At 44.3% G+C, this 22,948-nt stretch overlaps 1 protein-coding gene and 1 long non-coding RNA gene across 4 annotated transcripts in view; one reads left to right on the forward strand and one right to left on the reverse strand.

The window, feature by feature from the left end:
* Positions 1-22,948, forward strand: part of LOC139273267 (uncharacterized) — a 30,872-nt gene that overhangs the window by 3,794 nt on the left and 4,130 nt on the right. Inside the window, exon 2 of the long non-coding RNA XR_011595048.1 lies at positions 8,130-8,255. This is a non-coding gene — a long non-coding RNA (uncharacterized lncRNA). The remainder of the gene's footprint in view (positions 1-8,129; positions 8,256-22,948) is intronic.
* The window catches only part of LOC139273264 (A-kinase anchor protein 12-like), an 86,986-nt gene continuing 68,781 nt past the window's right edge, over positions 4,744-22,948 (reverse strand). For all 3 annotated transcript variants that reach the window (XM_070889932.1, XM_070889933.1, XM_070889934.1), the window contains 2 exons: positions 7,938-14,876; positions 4,744-6,343 (listed from right to left, as the gene is read on the reverse strand). In XM_070889932.1, the coding sequence (XP_070746033.1) occupies positions 7,939-14,876 (6,938 nt within the window). In that variant the 3' untranslated portion in view covers positions 4,744-6,343; position 7,938. The remainder of the gene's footprint in view (positions 6,344-7,937; positions 14,877-22,948) is intronic.

The raw sequence follows: 22,948 nt of genomic DNA on the forward strand, positions 1-22,948 counted from the left end.
CCAGTAAATTAGTTAAACATGATTTCCCCTTCACGAATCCATGCTGCGTCTGCTTGATTGCACTATTCCTATCTAGATGTCCCGCTATTTCTTCCTTAATGATAGTTTCAAGCATTTTCCCCACTACAGATGTTAAACTAACCGGCCTATAGTTACCTGCCTTTTGCCTGCCCCCTTTTTTAAACAGAGGCGTTACATTAGCTGCTTTCCAATCCGCTGGTACCTCCCCAGAGTCCAGAGGATTTTGGTAGATTATAACGAATGCATCTGCTATAACTTCCGCCATCTCTTTTAATACCCTGGGATGCATTTCATCAGGACCAGGGGACTTGTCTACCTTGAGTCCCATTAGCCTACCCCACTAGTGATAGTCTCAAGGTCTTCCCTTCCCACATTCCTGTGACCAGCAATTTTTGGCATGGTTTTTGTGTCTTCCACTGTGAAGACCGAAGCAAAAGAATTGTTTAAGGTCTCAGCCATTTCCACATTTCCCATTATTAAATCCCCCTTCTCATCTTCTAAGGGACCAACATTTACTTTAGTCACTCTTTTCCGTTTTATATATCTGTAAAAGCTTTTACTATCTGTTTTTATGTTTTGCGCAAGTTTACCTTCGTAATCTATCTTTCCTTTCTTTATTGCTTTCTTAGTCATTCTTTGCTGTCGTTTAAAATTTTCCCAATCTTCTATTTTCCCACTAACCTTGGCCACCTTATATGCATTGGTTTTTAATTTGATACTCTCCTTTATTTCCTTGGTTATCCACGGCTGGTTATCCCTTCTCTTACCGCCCTTCTTTTTCACTGGAATATATTTTTGTTGAGTACTATGAAAGAGCTCCTTAAAAGTCCTCCACTGTTCCTCAATTGTGCCACCGTTTAGTCTGTGTTCCCAGTCTACTTTAGCCAACTCTGCCCTCATCCCACTGTAGTCCCCTTTGTTTAAGCATACTACGCTCGTTTGAGACACTACTTCCTCACCCTCAATCTGTATTACAAATTCAACCATACTGTGATCACTCATTCAGAGGGGATCTTTTACTAGGAGATCGTTTATTATTCCTGTCTCATTACACAGGACCAGATTTAAGATAGCTTGCTCCCTTGTCGATTCTGTAACATACTGTTCTAAGAAACAATCCCGTATGCATTCTATGAATTCCTCCTCCAGGCTACCCCGTGCGATTTGATTTTACCAGTCGATATGTAGGTTAATATCCCCCATGATTACTGCCGTTGCTTTTTCACATGCCTACATTATTCCCTTGATTATTGCCCGCCCCACCGTGAAGTTATTATTTGGGGGCCTATAAACTACGCCCACCAGTGACTTTTTCCCCTTACTATCTCTAATCTCCATCCACAATGATTCAACATTTTGTTCATTAGAGCCAATATCGTCCCTCACAACTGCCCTGATATCATCCTTTATTAACAGAGCTACCCCACCTCCTTTCCCTTCTTATCTATCTTTCTGAATCGTCAGATACCCCTGTATGTTTAATTCCCAGTCTTGGCCCCCCTGCAACCACGTTTCTGTAATGGCCACCAAATCATACCCATTTGTAATGATTTGTAATGACTCATTCCAAAATATAATTCCATCTCAATGTTGCTGCATGTACATCTAATCACACCCACCATGGCAGTCAAGTATTAATTTTTGATGATCTGATAAATTTAAATTCTCACTTCTTTGTACGCAGGACAAAGCTGCACATAATAGGTGGGAGGGGTCCATAATTAATGACTTTGGTTAGTTGAGTTCGACAGGGCCACCCTCCAGAACATTGGCCTAGATAGGTTGACCACTGAGGTTAGGCTGGCCTGTAATTAAAGGGATAGATTGTGTAATTACAGGCCAGTCAGCCTAACTTCAGTCGTGCTAAAAATTTTGGAAAAAATCCTGAGGGACAGGATAAATTTTCATTTGGAAAGACGGATTAATCAAGGACAGTCAGCATGGATTTGTTAAGGGCAGGTCGTGTCTGACTAACTTGATTTGAATTTTTCAAGGAGGTAATCAGGAGGGTCGATGAGGGCAGTGTGTCTGATGTAATGTATATGGATTTTAGCAAAGCTTTTGATAAGGTTCCACATGGCAGACTGGTCACAAAAGTAAAAGCCCATGGGAGACAGGGCAAAGTGGCAAATTGGATCCAAAATTGGCTCGGCGGCAGGAAGCAAAGGATAACAGTTGATGGGTGTTTTTATGGCTGAAGGTTGTATCTAGTGGGGTTCCACAGGGCTCAGTGCTGGGTCCCTTGCTTTTTGTGGTATATATCAATGATTTGGACTTGAATGTTGGGGGTATGTATGATTAAGAAGTATGCAGATTACACTAAAATAGATTGTGCGGTTGATGAAGAAGCAAGCTGCGGATTGCAGAAAGATACCAATGTACTGGTCAGGTGGGCGGAACAGTGAAAAATGGAATTCAATCCGGATAAGTGTGAGGTAATGCATTTGGGGAGCTCTAACAAGGCAAGGGAATACACAGTAAATGGTACGACACTGAAAAGTGTAAAGGAACAAAGGGACCTTGGAGTGTAGGTCCACAGATCTCTAAAGGTAGCAGGCCAGGTAGATAAGGTGGTTAAGGTGGCATGTGGAATACTTGCCTTTATGAATCGAGGCATGGAATACAAGAGCAAGGGGGTTGTGCTTGAACTGTATAGAACATTGGTTCGGCTGCAGCTGGAGTAGTGTGCATAGTTCTGGTCACATTACAGGAAAGATGTGATTGCACTGGAAAGGGTGCAGAGGAGATTTACAAGAATGTTGCCTGGACCAGAGAATTTTGGCTATGAGGAAAGATTGGAGATGCTGGATCCGTTTTCTTTGGAACAGAGGAAGCTGAGGAGATACCTGATTGAGGTGTATAAAATTATGGGGGGCCTGGAAAGGAAAGGACCCGTTTCCCTTTGCAGAGGGGTCAACAACCAGAGGACATAGATTTAGAGTAATTGAGGGGAGGTTTAGAGGAGATACGAGAGGAAATTTCTTCACCCAGAGGGTAGTGGGGGTCTGGAACTCACTGCTTGAAAGGGTGGTAGAGGCAGAAACCCTCACCACATTTAAAAAATACTTGGATCTGCACTTGAAGTGCCGTAACCTACAGGGCTACAGACCAAGAGCTGGAAAGTGGGATTAGGCTGGATAGCTCTTGGTCAGCTGGCGCAGACACAATGGGCCGAAATGGCCTCCTTCCATGCTGTAAATTTCTATGATTCTATAGCAAGGGATGGTGAATTCAGAGACCGAGCACCAGCTCATGCTTACTCATTGGCATCAAGCAGACAGACACAGAACAACAATACCATGTGGCTCATTCTCTACATATGAAGGGTTGTTGCAGTGACAGTATTGTATCTCATCTTCCTTGATGCCACTTGAAGCTGCATCAGGGCTACATGGCCCAGACTTCCCACGCACCTCCGGGTCAGTCACCCCTCAGGTACATTCACCCTGGTGTATCCAATGGAGAAGGAGACACCAGGTGATGCCCAGAGCTCGAATGAGCAAGAGCAGAAGTCGGGAAGAACAGGCTGTGGATGAGTGGAGAATCGCAGGCTATAAGAGGCTGCACCTGAGTGAAGGATGAACAAACATGCATTGATAGAACACCTTGGGACATTCTAAAGTCCATCACAGCTAATTAATTACTTTTGAAGAGTAATTATTTATGTAGGCCTTGTTCTGCTTTCGTCAAATAGAATAGCCAATTTATACACAGCAAGGTCCCTGAAACAGCAATGAAATGAATGACCAGTTAATCTGTGTTGGTAGAGACAGCGGGAGAACTCCCCTGGTCCTTGTCAAATGGTGCCATGTGGGATCTTTTACAACCATCCAAACAAGCAAATAGGGCCTTGGTTCTCATCTGAAAGACGGCATCTCCTACAATTCAGTGCTGCACTGTAACGTTGGCCTAAATTATATGCATTGGGCACAGGAGAGAGTGCTACCGCTGAGCTATAAACTATCAACTGCATTTAGGGCAGGAGGCACAGGGAGATGTAGATTGGATTTAAATAAAGACCAAGATTGAGGAGAAAAAAAGATACAAGGGAAACGTGGGGGGGAAAATTATTTGCATTTATATAATCATCCACCACGACTCTGTGCCTTACAGAGGGGAGGAAAACAAAGGAATGGGCACCACATCATGATGTTAGAGTTAGGAGAAAAGGAGACTGAAAGCTTGGTCAAAAAATAGGTTGCAAAAAAGTTTTTAAAAAGGTGGAGACAGAAGTAATGGGGACTTGGTCCTCGGGAACTGAAGGTTGGCCACCAGTTGTTGGAGGGGGTGGGAGGTGCGCAGGAAAAGTCTTAACAGAAATCTTTGACATGTTTCTTTTGTCAAATGCAATCCTTGTCAATGTGTAACTTTAAAGCATTTGGCAAAAAATTACTTTGAAATGAGAAATATTTTCATGCAGTGAGTTATAATTTGGAATGCACTACCTGAAACAGTAACTTTCAAAAGGGAATTGGATATATACTTGAAATGGAAAAACTTGTAGGGCTATAGGGAAAGATCAGGGGAGTGGGGTAGAGCCAGCACAGACACAATGGCCCAAATGGCCTCCTGTGTTGTAAGCTTCTAATGAAATTAATCAGAGTGGTAGACTGGTTTTCTACCTACAAGGCAATCATTACCTGTAGTAGTCAACCTCGCACAACACAGACCCATCCATCACATGTACAGTAGGCAAACTACAAAAAAAAACACACAAGGAAGTTAATGCTATTACTTTATTTGTAGAAGTTTTGTTTTAAGTATTCCAATATGGCTTTAGGTACACGGGTAATACAATTTGTACAAATGTCAATTTCACATTCAGTTATAAAAGCACAGCAGTGTTAATGAGAGCAACCTTAGGCTCTGGGTCGTCAATCCTGCTCTAGTTAATGACATGCGGTAAATCAGTGTACAGCAGTTACCGTTTATTAACCCGACCACTTACTGTAAACTACCACATTAACACAAGACGGAAACTGTACAGTGACGCTGTGTTACAGGTGAGGGTGTTGGTTTATTAATGGAAGGAGGAAAGTGGGCTGTGGACAGGTCTATCTAACCTGAATAATCAGCTCCAACATTGCTTTAATGCTATCATTTAGTAAACAGCATGTCCGGGAAGGGGGCGGGGGGAAAAGAGATATGGAGAGTCACAAATAGACCAAAAGGAAACATCAAAACAGGAACATTACAATGATGTGTTGAGCATTAATTGTATGCAATACCAAGGCACATCTTGGAGGTTGTTATGGAAATCCAAACAAAGCTCGACTAGTAACCCAATTTAATGCATCTTCATTTCACGCTGATAAACAAGTTTCCTGGTGAGCTTGGCCTCCGCTAATGTACAACTTCCTCAGCCAATGACACTTCAGTTTTAGCATTCTGACCCCAGTTTCTGACAGTCAAAAGCAATTGGCCAATGGTGGTTGCCTTTCATCCTCAGGAGCACTGGCGACAGTCCTGGCACAACCAGGATTTCTGCTTAGCCACACTCGCATGGTTCATTAACTCTGAACAATGCACTAAAATTATCCTTACTCTCCATAAGGTGGTATTTTAATCTCAAATCATTTATCAGAATGGGGATCAATTTTGCCAGTGTCTTTTGGAGCACACGTCAATATTTTAGTCCCCTTGTTGAGGTCCAATTTCATTCCGTATCCAAGGTGAACACAGCTTCAGTTAGTCAAATTAAATTCTGAAATGCTATCATCAGGTGCAGCCTGTAGTAGCTGCCATGGTGAGAATTTACAAATTTGTATGGACCGCTTTCACTCGACTGTTCTAGGTTCAAGTTGTCACCTCTGGAATACCTTTGGCAAGCATTAAGAACCAGGTCGTGGACAGCTAGAACTGACTCCGAACTATTCCTTAATTCAATTCTCTTCAAACCAGACTAATTACCTTAAGGAAAAGGACACTATTGCATTCAGGATATTTTTAGAATTAAATTTCATACAAAGAAGCAATATAATACAAGGAGAACCTTCTCACTAGTTCCGGGTACAAATACCCCAACCCTTCCCAGGACTTTCAGACGCTGTCTCCCTTCCACACGGAGCCTGAAGACAGCAGGAAAGGGCATTGGTTCAACAATAGACATTACATTTATCATCAGGGCATCAGGCAAAAAGCAAGAAACCATTAGATTACATAACTATAACAGTGTAGGTAAAGCTCTCGAACTGATTCGGGATTGTCAATCAACAGGACTAACATGACAGTGATACTTGGTCTTGTCACAGTAGAGTTGTGTGATACTCCTACAGCCTCTCCGACTTCACATTCTATTTTTCACAAATGTTTGTTTGGAGATCTGCAAGTACACACATACACACAATTAGTATAACAGTAGATATTCTTGTGAAATTCAGTTTGACAATGAATTCCAATTCTGGGTCAGATCATGTTTTGATGAGGCCTGTTTTAAGACCATGTTTATGCTCAAGGCAGACTTTTTTTTGCTGGAAAGGGACCTGGACATTTGGGAACAGTATGAATTCAAGATGGAAGTAGGAAAGATGTTAGGAAGGCAAGGCCTCAGCGGTCCAACCTCTCATCCAAAAGATGGCACCTCCGACAGTGCAGTACTCCCTCCGCACCGCATCAGAGTGTCGGCCTGGATTGTTGATCCTGTGAATGAATAAATAAAAAGGCCTCGCAGAATTCAATGTGAAGCCACAGACTGCAGGCCGAGGACCATGCCACACAATCCAAAATGCCACAGTATTAAATACTCAAGAGCTTCTCAAAAATTCACTACAGAACAAATCATGAATCAAAACTCCAGTAAACTGCATCAAAAAATGTTTCTAGCATTTATCAGCTGTCAAGATTTCAGCAGTCAGGGGAAAGACCTTTAGGTCCAGTTGAAAGAACATCTTAAAGAGCATAAGCTTGTACCATGTGACACAGGTCATGACACTTCCCCATTGCTCCACAGGAAATGACAGCATCCTCTCAATTTGGAGGTTGAAAGAGGAACATTAGAGCAGTATTGACAAAAAAAATGGTTAGATATCAGAGTAACCTTTGTTTTTAAATTAGTACCTACATTCTCCTGCCTATGCATCACTGCAAAAACATCTACACCAAACCAAACTCAATGGGCCTCAGTTGGCATACGGTTGAGTGTGCCGTTTAAGTGACGTTCACACCACCAAGTATTCTCTTGTGCTCAGAATTCATTAAGTGAAGGACGTTTTTAAAAATGGCAAGTGTCCACTGGTTTCAGTGGTAGTGCAATCTGCTCAGAGTCAGAAGGCCATAGGTTCAAGTCCCACTCCAGAGACTTGAGCACATAATCCAGTGCAGTACTGAGGAAGTGCTGCACTGCCTAAGATGCCATCTTTCAGAGGAGATGTCAAACAGAGACTTTGTTTGCCCTCTCGGGTGGATGTAAAACATCTCATTGCGCTATTGGAAGAGATGGGGAGTTCTCACTGGTGTCCTGACCAATATTTATCCCTCAACCAATACTACCAAAACAGATCAAGTGGTCATTCATGTCTGTGTTTGTGGAATCGTGCTGTCCAAAAATTGGCAGCTATAATTGTCTACATAACAGTAACTACACATCAAAAGTAGTTAATTGGTTATGAAGTGGGATGTTCCAACTGGAATTGGAAAGAAAAAAAGCTAAAACTTTAAATTTTAAATCAGTGTTCAGACAATTTACTGGTCAGTTCCTTTCAAATTCTGTTTAGCTCAAATACTGGATTTAAAATTGGACAGGAAACTTGAAACTAAAGTTTAAATTAGCTTTATTCTGGTGATTTGAAATTCTATTAAACCAGACCAACACTGCAGGAAAAGTGAAGAAATTTATGTGGGCAAAAACCGACCTGACAAATACAAAAGTAAACCTTAAAAGACCATTGCCCACAATAAGATGCAAGGACGTCACTTGCCTCAGGATGGTGTCTTCTCAGCTGTGCCCTTCGCACATTCTAAGGTAGAGGATTGACCCATTTGGTGCCCAGTGTCCATTTCTTGGCTTTCTTGCTTTTCAACTGTTCCAATTGTCTGGTTTTGGTCTGTCTCTTTATCATCTTTGTGAACAATGGTTTCCATCACCACATCTTCCATCTTCTCATTTGCAGGTCCTTGTTCTAGGCGCTCTTCAGTAGATGAGATCATCCTGGCTTTGACATCTTGTAGTGATGTTTGTTCTTCAGCCAGTGGCTGGGTTTTTACAAGTTGACCTTTTCTCTTGGTTAGTTCTACAGGTGAGTGTGTTTTTTCAGGCTTCTCTAATGATTGGCAACATTCGGCTTTGGTCACTTTGGATCGGTCAGGCAATTTTGCGGCCTCTTCAGAATTACGGTCAGAGAGAGATACCCTTTGTCCCTCGATTTCCACTGTTGCAACAGCTTCAGTCTCAACTGGTACCTGAACGGTTGTCTCAAACACCATCACGATTGGCTGCGTCAACACCTCTTGCGCTATTGCTAAAGTGTCCTGGCTCCCTGGAGTTTGCACTCTTTGGTCAGTTACTTCATCACCTCTTCCTGCAGTTGCTGTGAGCTTTTGTAACCCTGGTATCTTTACTTCATTCTCTTTATGCATTTTGTCATCAGCTTGCTCCTGTTGAGAAGGAACAATATGTACTTGTCCCTCCATTTTCTCGGTTAGCATCACATCATGAATTAGACCCTGAGCAACCATCATACTTTGCTGTTCGAATGTCCTTGTTTGACCAACTTTTACTTCAGTTTCTATTTCCAAAGACTCTAATTTCTGTTTAACAATTTCTTTGATTTTGTGTTCAGCCAACCCACCTTCAAGCTGCTCAGCTCTGGAGCTCTGCTGATTTTGCATATCAGGAGCGCCCTGCAAGCAACTAGTAGCTGCTTCTATTGCAGCCTCTACAATGGCAGTTGCAGTTTCTACTACCGGTTCTTGTATATTACTGCTATCAAGCTCTGCTGGTTGGAGAACTTCATCTATAGCACGTAATTCTGGAATCTCGGCCACATCAGATGCTACAGTCTCTGCAATAACCTGCGCTTCCACAGCAGCTGTTGTCACAAGGAAAACCACTTCATGGGACTCTGAACTCTCAGCTGTAGAAAGATCCACAATCGGGGTCACCGTTTCATTTTGTACAGTTTGCAATTCTTCACATGTGTAAGCATGGTGTAATTTTACTTCGTGTTCACTTTCCAAAGGTAGACACTTTGATTCAGGAGCTACTTTAAGTTTAGATTCTTCTTTACATTCTTCAACTGAAGTTTTAGTGGAGACCAACTCTCCAGGAGACTCCAACTTGATGAAGGGTTTATCAGTCGGTCGATTGGATAACTTCACATCATCCTCTTGTGCCCCGTCAGGCCTTTCAGTGTCTTTGAACGGTTTAGGTACAGCCACATCTTGTCCATCTTTATCTGTTGCATCCAACTGGTCATCCTGGACTAGTTCACCATCTTTGTGTGAAGCCTTGATGAATTCAACCTCATCTGGTGCTGATTTGTGCTTTTCCACAGTAGCCAGCTTACACCCCACTTTCTCCACAAGCTTAACCACTTCTGTTGCTTGCTCAAGACTTGTACCTTCGTGTGTACCTTTGACATCTTCAGTTACTGTACTCTGTGGCTCATTAGCAACGCAAGTTATTTTTGTTTCAACTCGTTTGGTTGCTGACTCAACCTCAGTTTCTGCAGTCTTCGTGACCTCTGTTTTTTCAACCTGTTTTCCCGGTGAGATTTCAAAACCTTTGACATCTTCAATACTTGGCCCTTGCTCTATAATTTCAGTTGCTGGAATCAAAGTTTCAACTACTTCTCCCATTGTTCTCTGCTCATCAGTTTGTGTAAGGGCTTTAGTGACTTCTTCACACACTGTCTCACTCCTTTCAGTTTCCATATTCTCAGCAACAGTTTCCACAAGCTCTTTGGGTTCAATATATTGCAGAACTATGTGTTGCACAATTTTGACTGCAGTGAACTGCTCCTGTGATATTTTATCATTGCCAATTGCCAGCTTTTGTACATCCTCTTCAAATTGATCTTTGAGCAAAATGGCCACCATGGGATCCATCTTCTCTTTAGTTATAGGTTGGTTCACTTTAGTTTCAGTCTTCTGTATCTCAGCCGCATCAGTTTCTTGTCGGAGGTCAATTTGGGTTTCCTCTTTGATTCCCTCAAGCTGCGCTGGTTGCATGACTTCAAGTTTGTCATCACAAACGGCATCAACTATTTCTGTTTCCATAGGTTGCACAATCTTGACTGCAGTGAACTGTTCCAGTGATATTTTATCATCGTCAGTTGCCAGCTTTTGTGCATCAATTCTTTCAATTTTTTTCTGCATTGTAATTTCAAGATCATTTTTTACTTCATGCACACACCTACTCTCTTCCACTCCCATTGCCACTGGACTGATGTTGGTCTCTTCACTAAGTACAGCCTCCATCACTTGCACTTCCGGAGTGACTTTGATGGTCTCGTCACTACGTACAGCCTCCAACACTTCCACAGCTAGACTTACATCAATGGTTTCATCACTACATACAGCCTCCATCATTTCCACTGCCGGAGTGATGTCGATGGTCTCTTCACTACATGCAGCCTCCATCATTTCCACTGCCGGAGTGATGTCGATGGTCTCTTCACTACATGCAGCCTCCATCATTTCCACTGCCGGAGTGATGTCGATGGTCTCTTCACTACATGCAGCCTCCATCACTTCCACTGCAGGAGTAACTTCAATGATCTCTTCAATACATACAGCCTCCGTCACTTCCACTGCTGGAGAGATTTTGATGGTCTCGTCACTATGTACAGCCACCATCACTTCCACTGCCGGAGTGACTTTGATTGTCTCTTCACTACATGCGGCTTCCATCACTTCAACAACTGGACTGACATTGATGGTCTCTTGAGTACATACAGCCTCCATTAGTTCCACTTCTGGAGTGATGTGTTTGATCTCTTCACTACATGTAACCTCCGTCACTTCCACTGCTGGAGTAATTGGTTTGGTCTCTTCACTGCATAGATCCTCAGTCACTCCCTCTACTGGAGTGATTTTGATGACCTCTTCACTACTCACAACCTGAGTCACTTTAACTATTGGAGCAATTTGCACGATCTCTTCATTACATGCAACCTCAGTCACATTCACTTCCACCTTCGCTGGAATGATTTGAACGCTCTGTTCACATACCACCTCAACCTTCTCAACACTTGCAGCCTTTTCTGCTACTACCTCTTCAACAATCTCTTGAGCGTTCTCTTCAAAAACATCATCAACCTCATGAGTAACTTCCGGAATTGCTTCATCCATCTGTTCAAATATTGCTTCAACCTTCTCAGCAATTTCTTTTGGAATTACATCAGTGGTCTCTCTACGTTCAGCAACTTGCTCTGCTCCCATCTGCTCTGCAACCTCCGCAGGAGTAGCTTCAGTGGTCTCCTCACATTCTGTCCGAACCTTTTTCGTACAGCTTGCTCGAATAGCTTCAGATGTAGCCTCTGGCTTTTCCAAATCCTCTACTTGACGAGCTTCCAAGGTCTCTTCATGTACAACCTCCACTTTTTCTGTCCCTACCATGGCTTCAGACATCCCAGTTTCAACCTTGCGTACAATCTCAGCTTTCACAATCTCTTCCGCTACAATTTCCACATCGGTCTTGTGCATCATCCCCACAGGTTCTTCAACCTTTTCTTCTCGCGGAATGCCAAGTTTGCCCACGTGCGCTGCATCAACTTCCATCACCTGTACCACCTCACCTGTGGCCACTGGGCAAGTGGAAGCAGCGCTCTCCATTGGAGGAGTTATTTTGGTCTCAATCCTGTGGAGGACTGCAACTTCTTGCATTTCAGTAGTTGTCTTTTCAATCATTTCACCAAGCTCTTGCCACACATCACTTTCTACAGGTGCCACGTGGATAGTCCCTCCAACTACTTCAGAGGCCTTAGACGTAGCATCTGACTTTTCACCCTCTCGTTTCCATGCAGAATCTGGCATCTCTGTTTCACAGGAACCCTTGACCACTTCACGCTGAGTTTTTTCCATGGAAACTTCTGGGTCCCGCTCGCATCCGCTGCTTTGTATTTCTGGTGCAGGCACCATTTCTCGAAAGGACACGATCGGACTCGTCGATAGCTTCACCTTTTCAGCAGCCTCCTGTAGCACATCCTGGGTTTGTCTGGTTACCAGGGCCTCGTCTTCCCTTATAGGGGTGCCCTCTGCAGTCGTCACTGGGGTCTCAGTCAACTGCGAGACTGCCGAAACCATTTCAGTTGTCTCTTCTGTAAAGGACTCCTCTGTTGGGTACTCTAGTGCTGTTACCACCTCAGAGATAATCTCTTGCGCCTCTTCAGCGATCTCATCAGGACACATTTCACTAGTTACTTCCGCTGATGCGGTTGTGTCACTAAGTACCATTTGTTCCATTGCAAGTTCATTTGCTGCCACAGTCTCTTCAGCTATTCCTACTTTCTCATCTTCAGCCCCCTTCTCAATTACATCTGAAACTGCTGCCGATATCCATGATGGAGATCTTTCATCAACGCTACTTTTGATGGCTTCTAAAGGTCCACGTTCCACTGTACAAGTTTGCTGGGCACTTAGTTCTCCAATCTGAGGTGGCGCTTCAGACTTGGTTAGACCTCCATCCATGACCTGATCAGCCTTGTGGACTGCATTGGTTCCTATTGTTATCTGCTGGTCCTTATTCATTCTCTCTTCTTCAACAGCATCATATTCAGAGAGTGGAACCACTGCTGGTGTATCGGACTCTTCATCACTCTTGTTCATTCCAAACTCGCTCCATTTGGTCTCTCTTCCAGTACACTCGGCCAGAAATTGCTCAGGTTTAGCATCCGACTTCTTCTTTCTTCGGCCCGGCATCAGTTTTCTGAGAGATACCCATGACTCCTCCTTAGCAGGTTCAGTCTCGGGAACAACAGCTTCAGTGGAGGTTACAGGTTCATCTGCACGTTCTTCGAGCTTAGACTTGCGCCTCGGGGTCACCAATCTCTTAAAAGATTCCCACGTGGAGACAGCCCCATCAGACGCTTCACCTTCCACTGGACTCTCGACACATTCTGGAGATGTTCCACCTTGTTCCTGATCAGTATCTTGGGGGCTGCTGGTCTTTAATTCCTCAACGTGATCTTGCGCTGGATCATTTTCCTCCATCGGCTTTTGGACCTCTTCGTTTGGTTTTTGGAGCTCCGAATCGGACAGTTTTCTTGCCCTCTTCTTTGAAGACCCGACACAGATTAGCGCTTCCCAGGACACTGAGGCGTCAACTTTCTTTTTAGGATCCTCAATGCTTCGTTCCAATTTTTGCTCCTCAGCATTTGATTTAGGTTCTTCTTGCTTCTCGACCGAGGCAGCACTCTCCGTGGAAGAGATTGTTGCACTCTTCGCTTTATCAGTCTGCTCGTCTTCTTTGTCGCTCTCGGACAGTATTTTTGGACGTTTTTTTGGTGTCACTAACTTCTTAAACGAAGCCCACGCAGTAATGCTTTCCTTCCTTTTCTCTCCGTCGGCAGCACCATTTATCCCCTCCATCTCGGTTTCTAGCATCTCTGCCGGGATCGTCTCAAACATTTCTTCCGGAGAAGTTAAAGGACTCTCTGACTTCTGGCCTTCAGGACTGCCTTCGGATTCAGTTGAAGATTGCATCCTTGCATCATCGGCATCTCCCAATTTGGTTTCCCCTTTCTTGCCTTTAGTTTTTTTGCCAGACAGCCTTTTGATACTACTGCCCGTGAAAAGTTTTTTCAGTGGGCTGCCTTGCAACTTGGCCTTTTCTTGTGAAGACAAGAGCTCAGCCTCACCCATAATAAGTTCCGGGGCCTTGACTAAAGATTGCTCCTGGGCTACTTCTGTCCGTTCAGCTTGAGGCTCTGTTGGGGCCTCGGTGGATTCTGGTTGTGCTTGCCCCTCTGACAATGCACTTTGCTCAACCCTCATGGTCAGCTGGCTTGCCTGACCAGTCTTCAATGCAGGACCTCGTGCTTTATCCTGTTCTGAAGGGATACCATTCTTTAATACCTTCTTGCCTTCGTCCACAGTCAGTGCCTCTCTTGCCTCCTTAACGTTGGCTAGCTCTGCAGTGAGGTCTTCAAAGTCGTCATCTCTCTCTCCATTTCCTTGCACCGTCTGAGGGTCCAGGATTTCAGCAGCATCTTGTGAGGCGAACGCCAGTGCTGTAGTTGAAGGTGGTGCTGTCGCTGCATGGTCCAGCTTCCCGTTGTTACCATCGCCAGTGGCGCTGACCTGCTCTCCGCTTTCCTCCTCGAGCGGTTCACCTTTGGCCTTCTTGAAACTCTGCTTCCTTCGCAATCCCGAAAAAAAGCCTTGTTTAAAAAATCTCTTCAGAGGAGAATCTACTGCGGGGCTTTCTACCGGACTGACCGCAGACTCCACGGGCACCAGTGGTTCCTCGGTGGCGGATCTGCTTCCTGCCTGGCTAGTGCACTCTTCCACTTTTCCTGGTGAAAGGACTTCAGGTGGACTTCCCTCGGCCTCGTCACTGACTGGACTCGCTTCGCCATTTTTGCTTCCTTCTACCTCTTGCTTGGTATCACCGTCAGCCTCCCCAGCCACGCCATCTTCATCCTTCTTCATGGTCAGCAGCTGCACGGGCTCCGACTTCACTGGCTTCTCTTTCTTCATCGTGAACTTAAAACCCACGAACTTGAAGACCTTCTTAAATCCGACCTCGCCAGCTTGCGCCTCCTCGGGCTGCTCTCCAATTTCTGCGGACGGATTGCCGTTGTCCTGGGCATCTTTCTGCTCCTCGTCTTTGGTCTCGGCGGTAGTCTCCTTCTGGTCAAGCTCCATTTCCTCCAGCTCTTCCTCTAGGGGTATATTTGGCACCTCGTCTTGCCCAACTGCAACAGAAACACTCAGAAGTAAGTCTCTCGACATGGAACCAGACTTGCGTTTGACAAAACTAAAAACAATGAAATAAGTGGTCAGCATTTTCAAACATTGAGTTCAATTTTAGATCTAAAATGTAATCACCATTATAACTGGACTTGCCCCAATTCCTTGCTTTTGTAGCACAGAAAGTTTCACTTGGATTACAAATGATTAAAATATTTGGCCATTTCCAGCAAGTCAACACATGTTGAAGATTCATTGACGTCAATTTTACACTAGGGCACCCCAAAGAGATCCAGTGAGAAGGCAATATCCTGGATTTCTCTCCCAGGCATGTTCTACGAACACTATAGGTTCAAAGGATTTCTCGCTGACCCTATAGGTGTGGGATAGCCCCACTGCTAACTATGGGTCTCTTCAGCGCTTTCATATTCCTACTCATCCAGAATCCCATCACCTTAAATCTATGTCCTTTGGTTACTGATCCTTCTGCCGCTGGAAACAGTTTCTCCTTATTTACTCTTACAAAACCCTTCATGGTTTTGAACACCTCCATCAAATCTCCTCTTAACCTGCTCTGATTCTAGGAGAACAACCCCAACTTCTCCACATAACTGTCCCTCATCCCTGATACCATTCCAGTAAATCTCTTCTGCACCCTCTCCAAGGCCTTGATATCCTTCCTAAAGTGTGTGCCCAGAATTGAACACAATACTACAGCTGAGGCCTAACCTGTGTTTTATAAAGGATTAGCTTCCTTGCTTTTGTGCTCTATTTTTCTATTAATAAAGCCAAATATCCCATATGCTTCAACAGCCTTCTCAACTTACCCAGTCAGCTTCATAGATTTGTGGACATACACCCCAAAACTCCCAGTTCCTGCACCCGCTTTAAACTATCATTTAGTTCATCTTACTTCTCTATCTTCCTACCAAAATGCATCACTTCACACTTCTCTGCATTAAATGTAATCTATCATGTGCCTGCTGATTTCACCAGTCTCTCTAGGTCCTCCTGAAATCGGTTAAGAACATGAGAAATAGGTGCTGGAGTAGGCCAACTGGCCCTTTGAGCCTGCTCCACCATTCAATATCATGGCTGATCTACCTCAACTCCACCTTCCTACACTATCCCCACATCCCTTCGTTCCCAAACATTTACTGACTTCTGTCTTGAATATACTCAATGACTGAGCATCCACAGTTCTCTGGAGTAGAGAATTCCAAAGATTCACAACCCTTTGAGTGAAGAAATTTCTCATCTCAGTTCAAAATGGACGACCCCTCATTCTGAGACTGTGATCCAATGTTCTAGATTCCACAGCCAGGGGAAACATTTTCTCAGCATTAACCCCACCAAGCCCCTTAAGAATTGTGTGTGTTTCAATTAGATCACCTCTCATTCTTCAAAACTCGGGAATATAGGCCCAGTCTACTCTTATCCCCTCATCCCAGGAACCAGTCTAGTGAACCTTTGTTGCGTTCCCTCTAAGACAAGTATGTCTTCCCTTAGGTAAGGAGACCAGAACTGTACAGTACTCCAGGTGTGGCTCACCAATGCCCTGTATTATATTGCAAATCACTTTGTAACAAAAGCTAACATACCATTTGTTTTCCTAATTGCTAGCTGTACCTGCAATATGATTCATGTAAAGGACACCCAGTGCCTCTGAATACAAACATTTCCCAGTCTCTCACCATTCAAAAATATTCAGTGTTTTTGTTTTTCCTACCAAAGTGGTTAACTTCACACTTCCCCACATTATATTTCATTTGCCATGTTCATGCCCAGTCAACCTGTCCATATATTGCTGCAGCATCTTTGCATCCTCCTCACAGCATTTAGGGTTACGGATACAGCTTACTTACCCACCTAATTTTGTATCATCAGCTGTTACTATTCTCCCCACTGTTTACTAGATTTCAGAGTTTTGTGTCATAGAATCATATAGGAATTTACAGCACAGAAGGCAGCCATTCGGCCTATCGTGTCCGCGCCGGCCGACAAAGAGCTATCCAGCCTAATCCCACTTTCCAGCTCTTGGTCCGTAGCCTTGTAGGTTACGACACTTCCAAGTGCATTTCCAAGTACTTTTTAAATGTGATGAGGGCCTCTTACCACCCTTTCAGGCAGTGAGTTCCAGACCCCTACCACCATCTGGGTGAAAGAATTTCTCCTCAAATTCCCTCTAAACCTCCTACCATGGTTATTGACCCCTCTGCTAAAGGGAATAGGTCCTTCCTATCCACTCCATCTAGGCCCCTCATAATTTTATACACCTTAATTAGGTCTCCCCTTAGACTCCTCTGTTCCAAAGAAAACCCCAACCTATCCAATCTTTCCTCATAGCTAAAATTCTCCAGTCCAGGCAACATCCTCGTGAATCTTCTCTGTATCCTTTCTAATGCAATCACATCTTTCCTGTAATGAGGTGAGCAGAACTACACACAGTACTCTAATTGTGGCCTAATTAGTATTTTGTACAGTTCAAGCACAACATTCCTGCTTTTATATTCTATGCTTCGGCTAATGAGGGCAAGTATCCCATATGCCTTCTTAACCACCTTGTCTATCTGTCCTGCTACCTTCAGGGATCTGTGGACATGCACTCCAAGGTCCCTCTGTTCCTCTACACTTCAGTGTCCTACCATTTATTGTGTATAGCCTTGCCTTGTTAGCCCTCCCCAAATGCAGTACCTCACACTTATCTGGATTGAATTCCATTTGCCACTGGTCTGCCCACCTGAACAGTCCATTGATAACTTCCAGCAGTCTACAGCTTTCTTCTTCATCATCAACTACACAGCCAATTTTTGTATCATCTGCAAACTTCTTAATTCTACCACCTACTTTCAAGTCCAAAATGCAAGGGACCCAGTACTGAGCCCTGTGGAACCTCACTGGAAACAGCCTTCCAGTCACAAAAACACCCATCGACCATTACCCTTTGCTTCCTGCCTCTGAACCAACTTTGGATCCAACTTGCCACTTTGCCCTGGATCCCATGGGCTTTTACTTTCGTGACCAGTCTACCATGTGGGACCTCATCAAAAGCCTTGCTAAAATTCATGTAGACGTCAAATGCATTACCCTCATCGACCATCCTTATTACCGCCTCAAAAAATTCAATCAAGTTAGTGAGACATGACCTTCCCATAACAAATCCATGCTGACTATCCTTGATTAATCCGTGTCTTTCTAAATGAAGATTTATCCTTTTGCTCAGAATTTTTTCCAATAATTTTCCTACCACCGAGGTTAGGCTGACTGACCTGTAATTACTCGGTCTATCCCTTTCTCCCTTTTTAAACAACGGTATAACATTAGCAGTCCTCCTGTACCACACCTGTAGCCAGAAAGGATTGGAAAATGATGGTCAGAACCTCTGCTATTTCCTCTCGTGCTTCTCAACAGCCTGGGATACATTTTATCTGGGCCTGGGAATTTATCCACTTTCAAAGATGCTAAACCCCTTAATACTTCCTCTCGCTACATTTATTTCTTCTAATATTTCACACTCCTTGATTGCAATGTCTGCATCGTCCCTCTCTTGTGAAAACAGATGCAAAGTATTCATTAAGAACTATACCCACGTCTTCCGCCTCCACACACAGATTACCTTTATGGTCTCGAATAGGCCCCACTCTTTCTTTAGTTATCCTCTTAAGACCATCTTTGGGCTCTCCTTGATTTTACTTACCAATATTTTTTCACGCCCTCTCTTTGCTTTCCTAATTTCCTTTTTAATTTCACCCCTGCACTTTCTATACTCCTCTCGGGTTTCTGCAGTATTGGGGCCCTTGATATCTGTCATAAGCTTCCCTTTTTTTCTTTATCCTACCCTGTATGCCCCTTGACATCCAGAGGGCTCTAGGTTTGTTAATTCCACCCTTTTTCTTTAAGGGGACATACTTGCTCTGAACCCTCACCATCACTTCCTTGAATGCCTCCAACTGCTCTGACACTGATTTACCTTCACGTAACTGTTTCCAGTCCACTTTGGCTAAATCACATTTCAGCTTAGTAAAATTAGCTTTGAAAACATTTATTCCCAGTCTGTCTTTGTCCTGTTCCATAACTACCCTAAATCTAACTGAATTATGATCACTACCACCAAAATGGTTTCCCACTGATATCCCTTCTACCAACCCAGCTTCATTCCCTAAAACTAAATCCATTTCCAGCTTTGCTTCTCTCCCTTCTGAATCTACTTAGGTTTAAACGCACGTGAGGATATTGGTCCTGGCCCTGTTGAGGTACAAACCGTCCGGCATGTACAGGTCCCACCTCCTCCAGAAACGGTCCCAATGCCTCAGGAATCTAAAGCCCTCCCTCCTGCACCATCTCCCCAGCCATGCATTAAGCTGCTCTCTCCTCCTATTTCTGTACTCACCAATACGTGGCACCGGGAGTAATCCGGAGATTACTACCTTTGAGATCTTGCTTTTTAATCACTTTCCTAGCTCCCTAAAATGCCTACAGGACCTCATCCCTCTTTCTACCTATGTCATTGGTGCCGATATGGACCATGACCTCTGACTGTTTGCCCTCCCTCCTCAATGTCCTGGAGCCAGTGACATCCTTGACCCTGGCAGCACAGAGGTAACATACCATCCCGGAGTCACGTCGGCGGCCGCAGAAATGCTTGTCCGTTTCCCACCGATCGAATCCTCCACCACTATTGCTCTTTCACTCTTTCGTCCCTCCGCCCGCCCACCCACCACCCCCCCCACCCCACCCAATGCAGCCAAGCCAACCATGGTGCCGTGGACTTGGCTGTGGCTGAACTCCCGAGAGGATCCATCGCCCTCACCAGTATCCAGAACGGATAGCGAGCGAGATGCACACGGGACTCCTGCCCTACGTGCCTGGTGCTCCTCGTCAGTCTGGCAGTCAACCATTCCGTCTCTGCCGGCACACTCATAAGCTGCAGGGTGACCACTTCCTGAAATGTGCCATCCACGAAGTTCTCAAGCCTCGCAGACGCACTCAAACCCAGTGCTTGAGCTGCTCTAGCTGGCGACACTTCCCGCACACGTGACCAGGCCATGGGAAGCATCCAGGACTTCCCACATGGCACAGGATGTGTATCCCACAGGACTGAGCTGCCCTGTTATGCCTCTATTTATTAGTAGATGAACTAAAATTTTTAGTATACCCCTCTGCCCTAACTTCGAGAGAAGACAAGACAACAGTGATACTCACCAACCAATCACCTACCTGCTGTCCTATGACGTCCGTCCTTGATTTTGTTTTTGTTTTTTTGGCTCTCTCCCCGTTGCTCCTTATACTCCCGCCACTCTTGGGCCTCCGCTGCTCTTGCTTCCCGATTCTGTTACTCAACCAGTTACCAGCTATCATGTGGTGTCACTGCAGGGTTTATTTTTTCTCTCTCCACTCTATTTCTGACCAGGTTCACTGCTCTGCGAGTCTGGGGCTTCTCTCTACTGCTCCTTATATCCGGCTCTCTGCTCTTCGCGACCAGGGTTGCTGCTCTGTGAACTCATCTGTAAATTCTGAAATTATGCCCTGTATACCAAGTCCAAGTCATTAATATATATCAAAGAGCAGTGGTCCTAATGTTGACCCCTGGGCAACACCACTGTATACTTCCCTCCAATCTGAAAAACAACCATTCCTCACTACTCTGCTTTCAGTCCTTTGGTCAATTTTCTATCCATGTTGTTACTGTTCTGTTAATCCCATAGACTTTAATTCTGCTAAAAAGACTATTGTGGTACTTTGTCAAATGCCTTTTGAAAATCCACATGCACATCAGCCGCACTCCCCTCATCAACCCGCTCCGTTATTTCAAATAACTATATAATTGCTCGCAAACCAGAATAGTGCCTCGAGTGTACCAGTGATTTACAGGCATTGCTGCACCTGTATTATATAGAAAGCTAATCTAATGGCCACAGGATACCCACAGTCCAACAACTTTCATTTATATACTGCCTTTAATGTAAAGAAACATCCCAAGGCACTTCACAAAAGGGGTAATCAGACAATAAATCGCTAAGAAACTAAAGGAGATTTAGGAACAGTGACTAAAAACTGTCAAAGAGGTGGTTTTATTGAGGGAATTCCAAAGCTTAGGGCCCAGACAGTTGAAGGCATGGCCGTCAATGGTGGGGCAAAGGGTGTGGGGAGTGCAGAGGTTGTAGGGCTGGAGAAAGTCAGAGATATGGAGGTGCAAGGCTAGGAATGGATTTCAACATGTGTAAGCTATGGATGTACTTTAGTCTGCACGTAAATTCTGCTGGTAGCTGCGTCATTTGTTAGCATCACTCAGCGACATTACAAGACTCATTAATAATGTGGGAGTATAGTGTTTTAGTCTTTTCCATTTTCAATAGAAGGAACAGGCTTGACGGGGCACACGGCCTCCTGTTGCCTGATGCTCACTTACATTGATGACATTGAATAATGTTTATTGCATATGTAAATACATCAATGTTACTCTTACAAAAGACACATTATCTAATTAGCATTAAACATAGAAACATAGTAAATCGATGCAAGAGTAGGCCATTCGGCCGTTCGAGCCTACACCACCATTCAATATGACCATGGCTGATCATGCAACTTCAGCATCCCATTCCTGCTTTCTCCCCATACCCTTTGATCCCTTTAGCCATAAGGGCCACATCTAACTCCCTTTTGAACATATTTAACGAACTGCCCTCAACAACTTTCTGTGGTAGAGAATTTCACAGGTTCACAATTCTCTGAGTGAAGAGGTTTCTCCTCATCTCGGTCCTAAATGGCTTACCCCTTATCCTTAGACTGTGACCCCTGGTTCTGGAACCCCAACATCGGGAACATTCTTCCTGCATCTAACCGGTCCAATCCTGCCAGAATTTTATATGTTTCTATGAGATCCCCTCTCATTCTTCTAAATTTCAGTGAATATAAGCTTAGTTGATCCAGTCTTTCTTCATATGTCAGTCCTGCCATCCCGGGAATCATTCTGGTGAACCTTCGCTGCACTCCCTCAATATAAAGAATGTCCTTCCTCAGATTAGGAGGCCAAAACTGTACCCAATATTCAAGGTATGGCCTCACCAAGGCCCTGTACAACTGCAGTAAGACCTCCCTACTCCTATACTCAAATCCTCTCGCTATGAAGGCCAACATGCCAGTTGCCTTCACCGCCTGCTGTACCTGCATGCCTACTTTCAATGACTGATGTACCATGACACCCAGGTCTCGATGCACCTCCCCTTTTCCTAATTTGTCACCATTCAGATAATATTCTGCCTTTGTGTTTTTGCCACCAAAGTGGATAACCTCACATTTATCCATATTATACTGCATCTGCCATGCATTTGCCCACTCACCCAACCTGTCCAAGTCACCCTGCAGCCTCTTAGCATCCTCCTCACAGCTCACACTGCCACCCAGCTTAGTGTCATCTGCAAACTTGGAGATATTACATTCAAGTCCTTCGTCTAAATCATTAATGTATATTGTAAATAGCTGGGGCCCCAGCACTGAACCTTGTGATACCCCACTAGTCACTGCCTACCATTCTGAAAAGAACCCGTTTATTCCTACTCTTTGCTTCCTGTCTGTCTACCAACCAGTGCTCTATCCACATCAATACATTATCCCCAATACCATGTGCTCTAATTTTTCACACTAATCTCTTGTGTGGGACCTTGTCAAAAGCCTTTTGAAAGTCCAAATACACCACATCCACTGGTTCTCCCTTGTCCACTCTACCAGTTACATCCTCAAAAAATTCTAGAAGATTTGTCAAGCATGATTTCCCTTTTATAAATCCATGCTGACTTGGACTGATCCTGTCACTGCTTTCCAAATGCGCTGCTATTTCATCTTTAATAATTGATTCCAACATTTTCCCCACTACTGATGTCAGGCTAACCGGTCTATAATTTCCTGTTTTCTCTCTCCCTCCTTTCTTAAAAAGTGGTGTTACATTAACTACCCTCCAGCCCATAGGAACTGATCCAGAGTCGATAGACTGCTGGAAAATGACCACCAATGCATCCACTATTTCTAGGGCCACTTCCTAAGTACTCTGGGATGCAGACTATCAGGCCCTGGGGATTTA

This window comes from Pristiophorus japonicus, chromosome 9, assembly GCF_044704955.1.
Source record: "Pristiophorus japonicus isolate sPriJap1 chromosome 9, sPriJap1.hap1, whole genome shotgun sequence".
Lineage (NCBI taxonomy): Eukaryota > Metazoa > Chordata > Chondrichthyes > Pristiophoridae > Pristiophorus > Pristiophorus japonicus.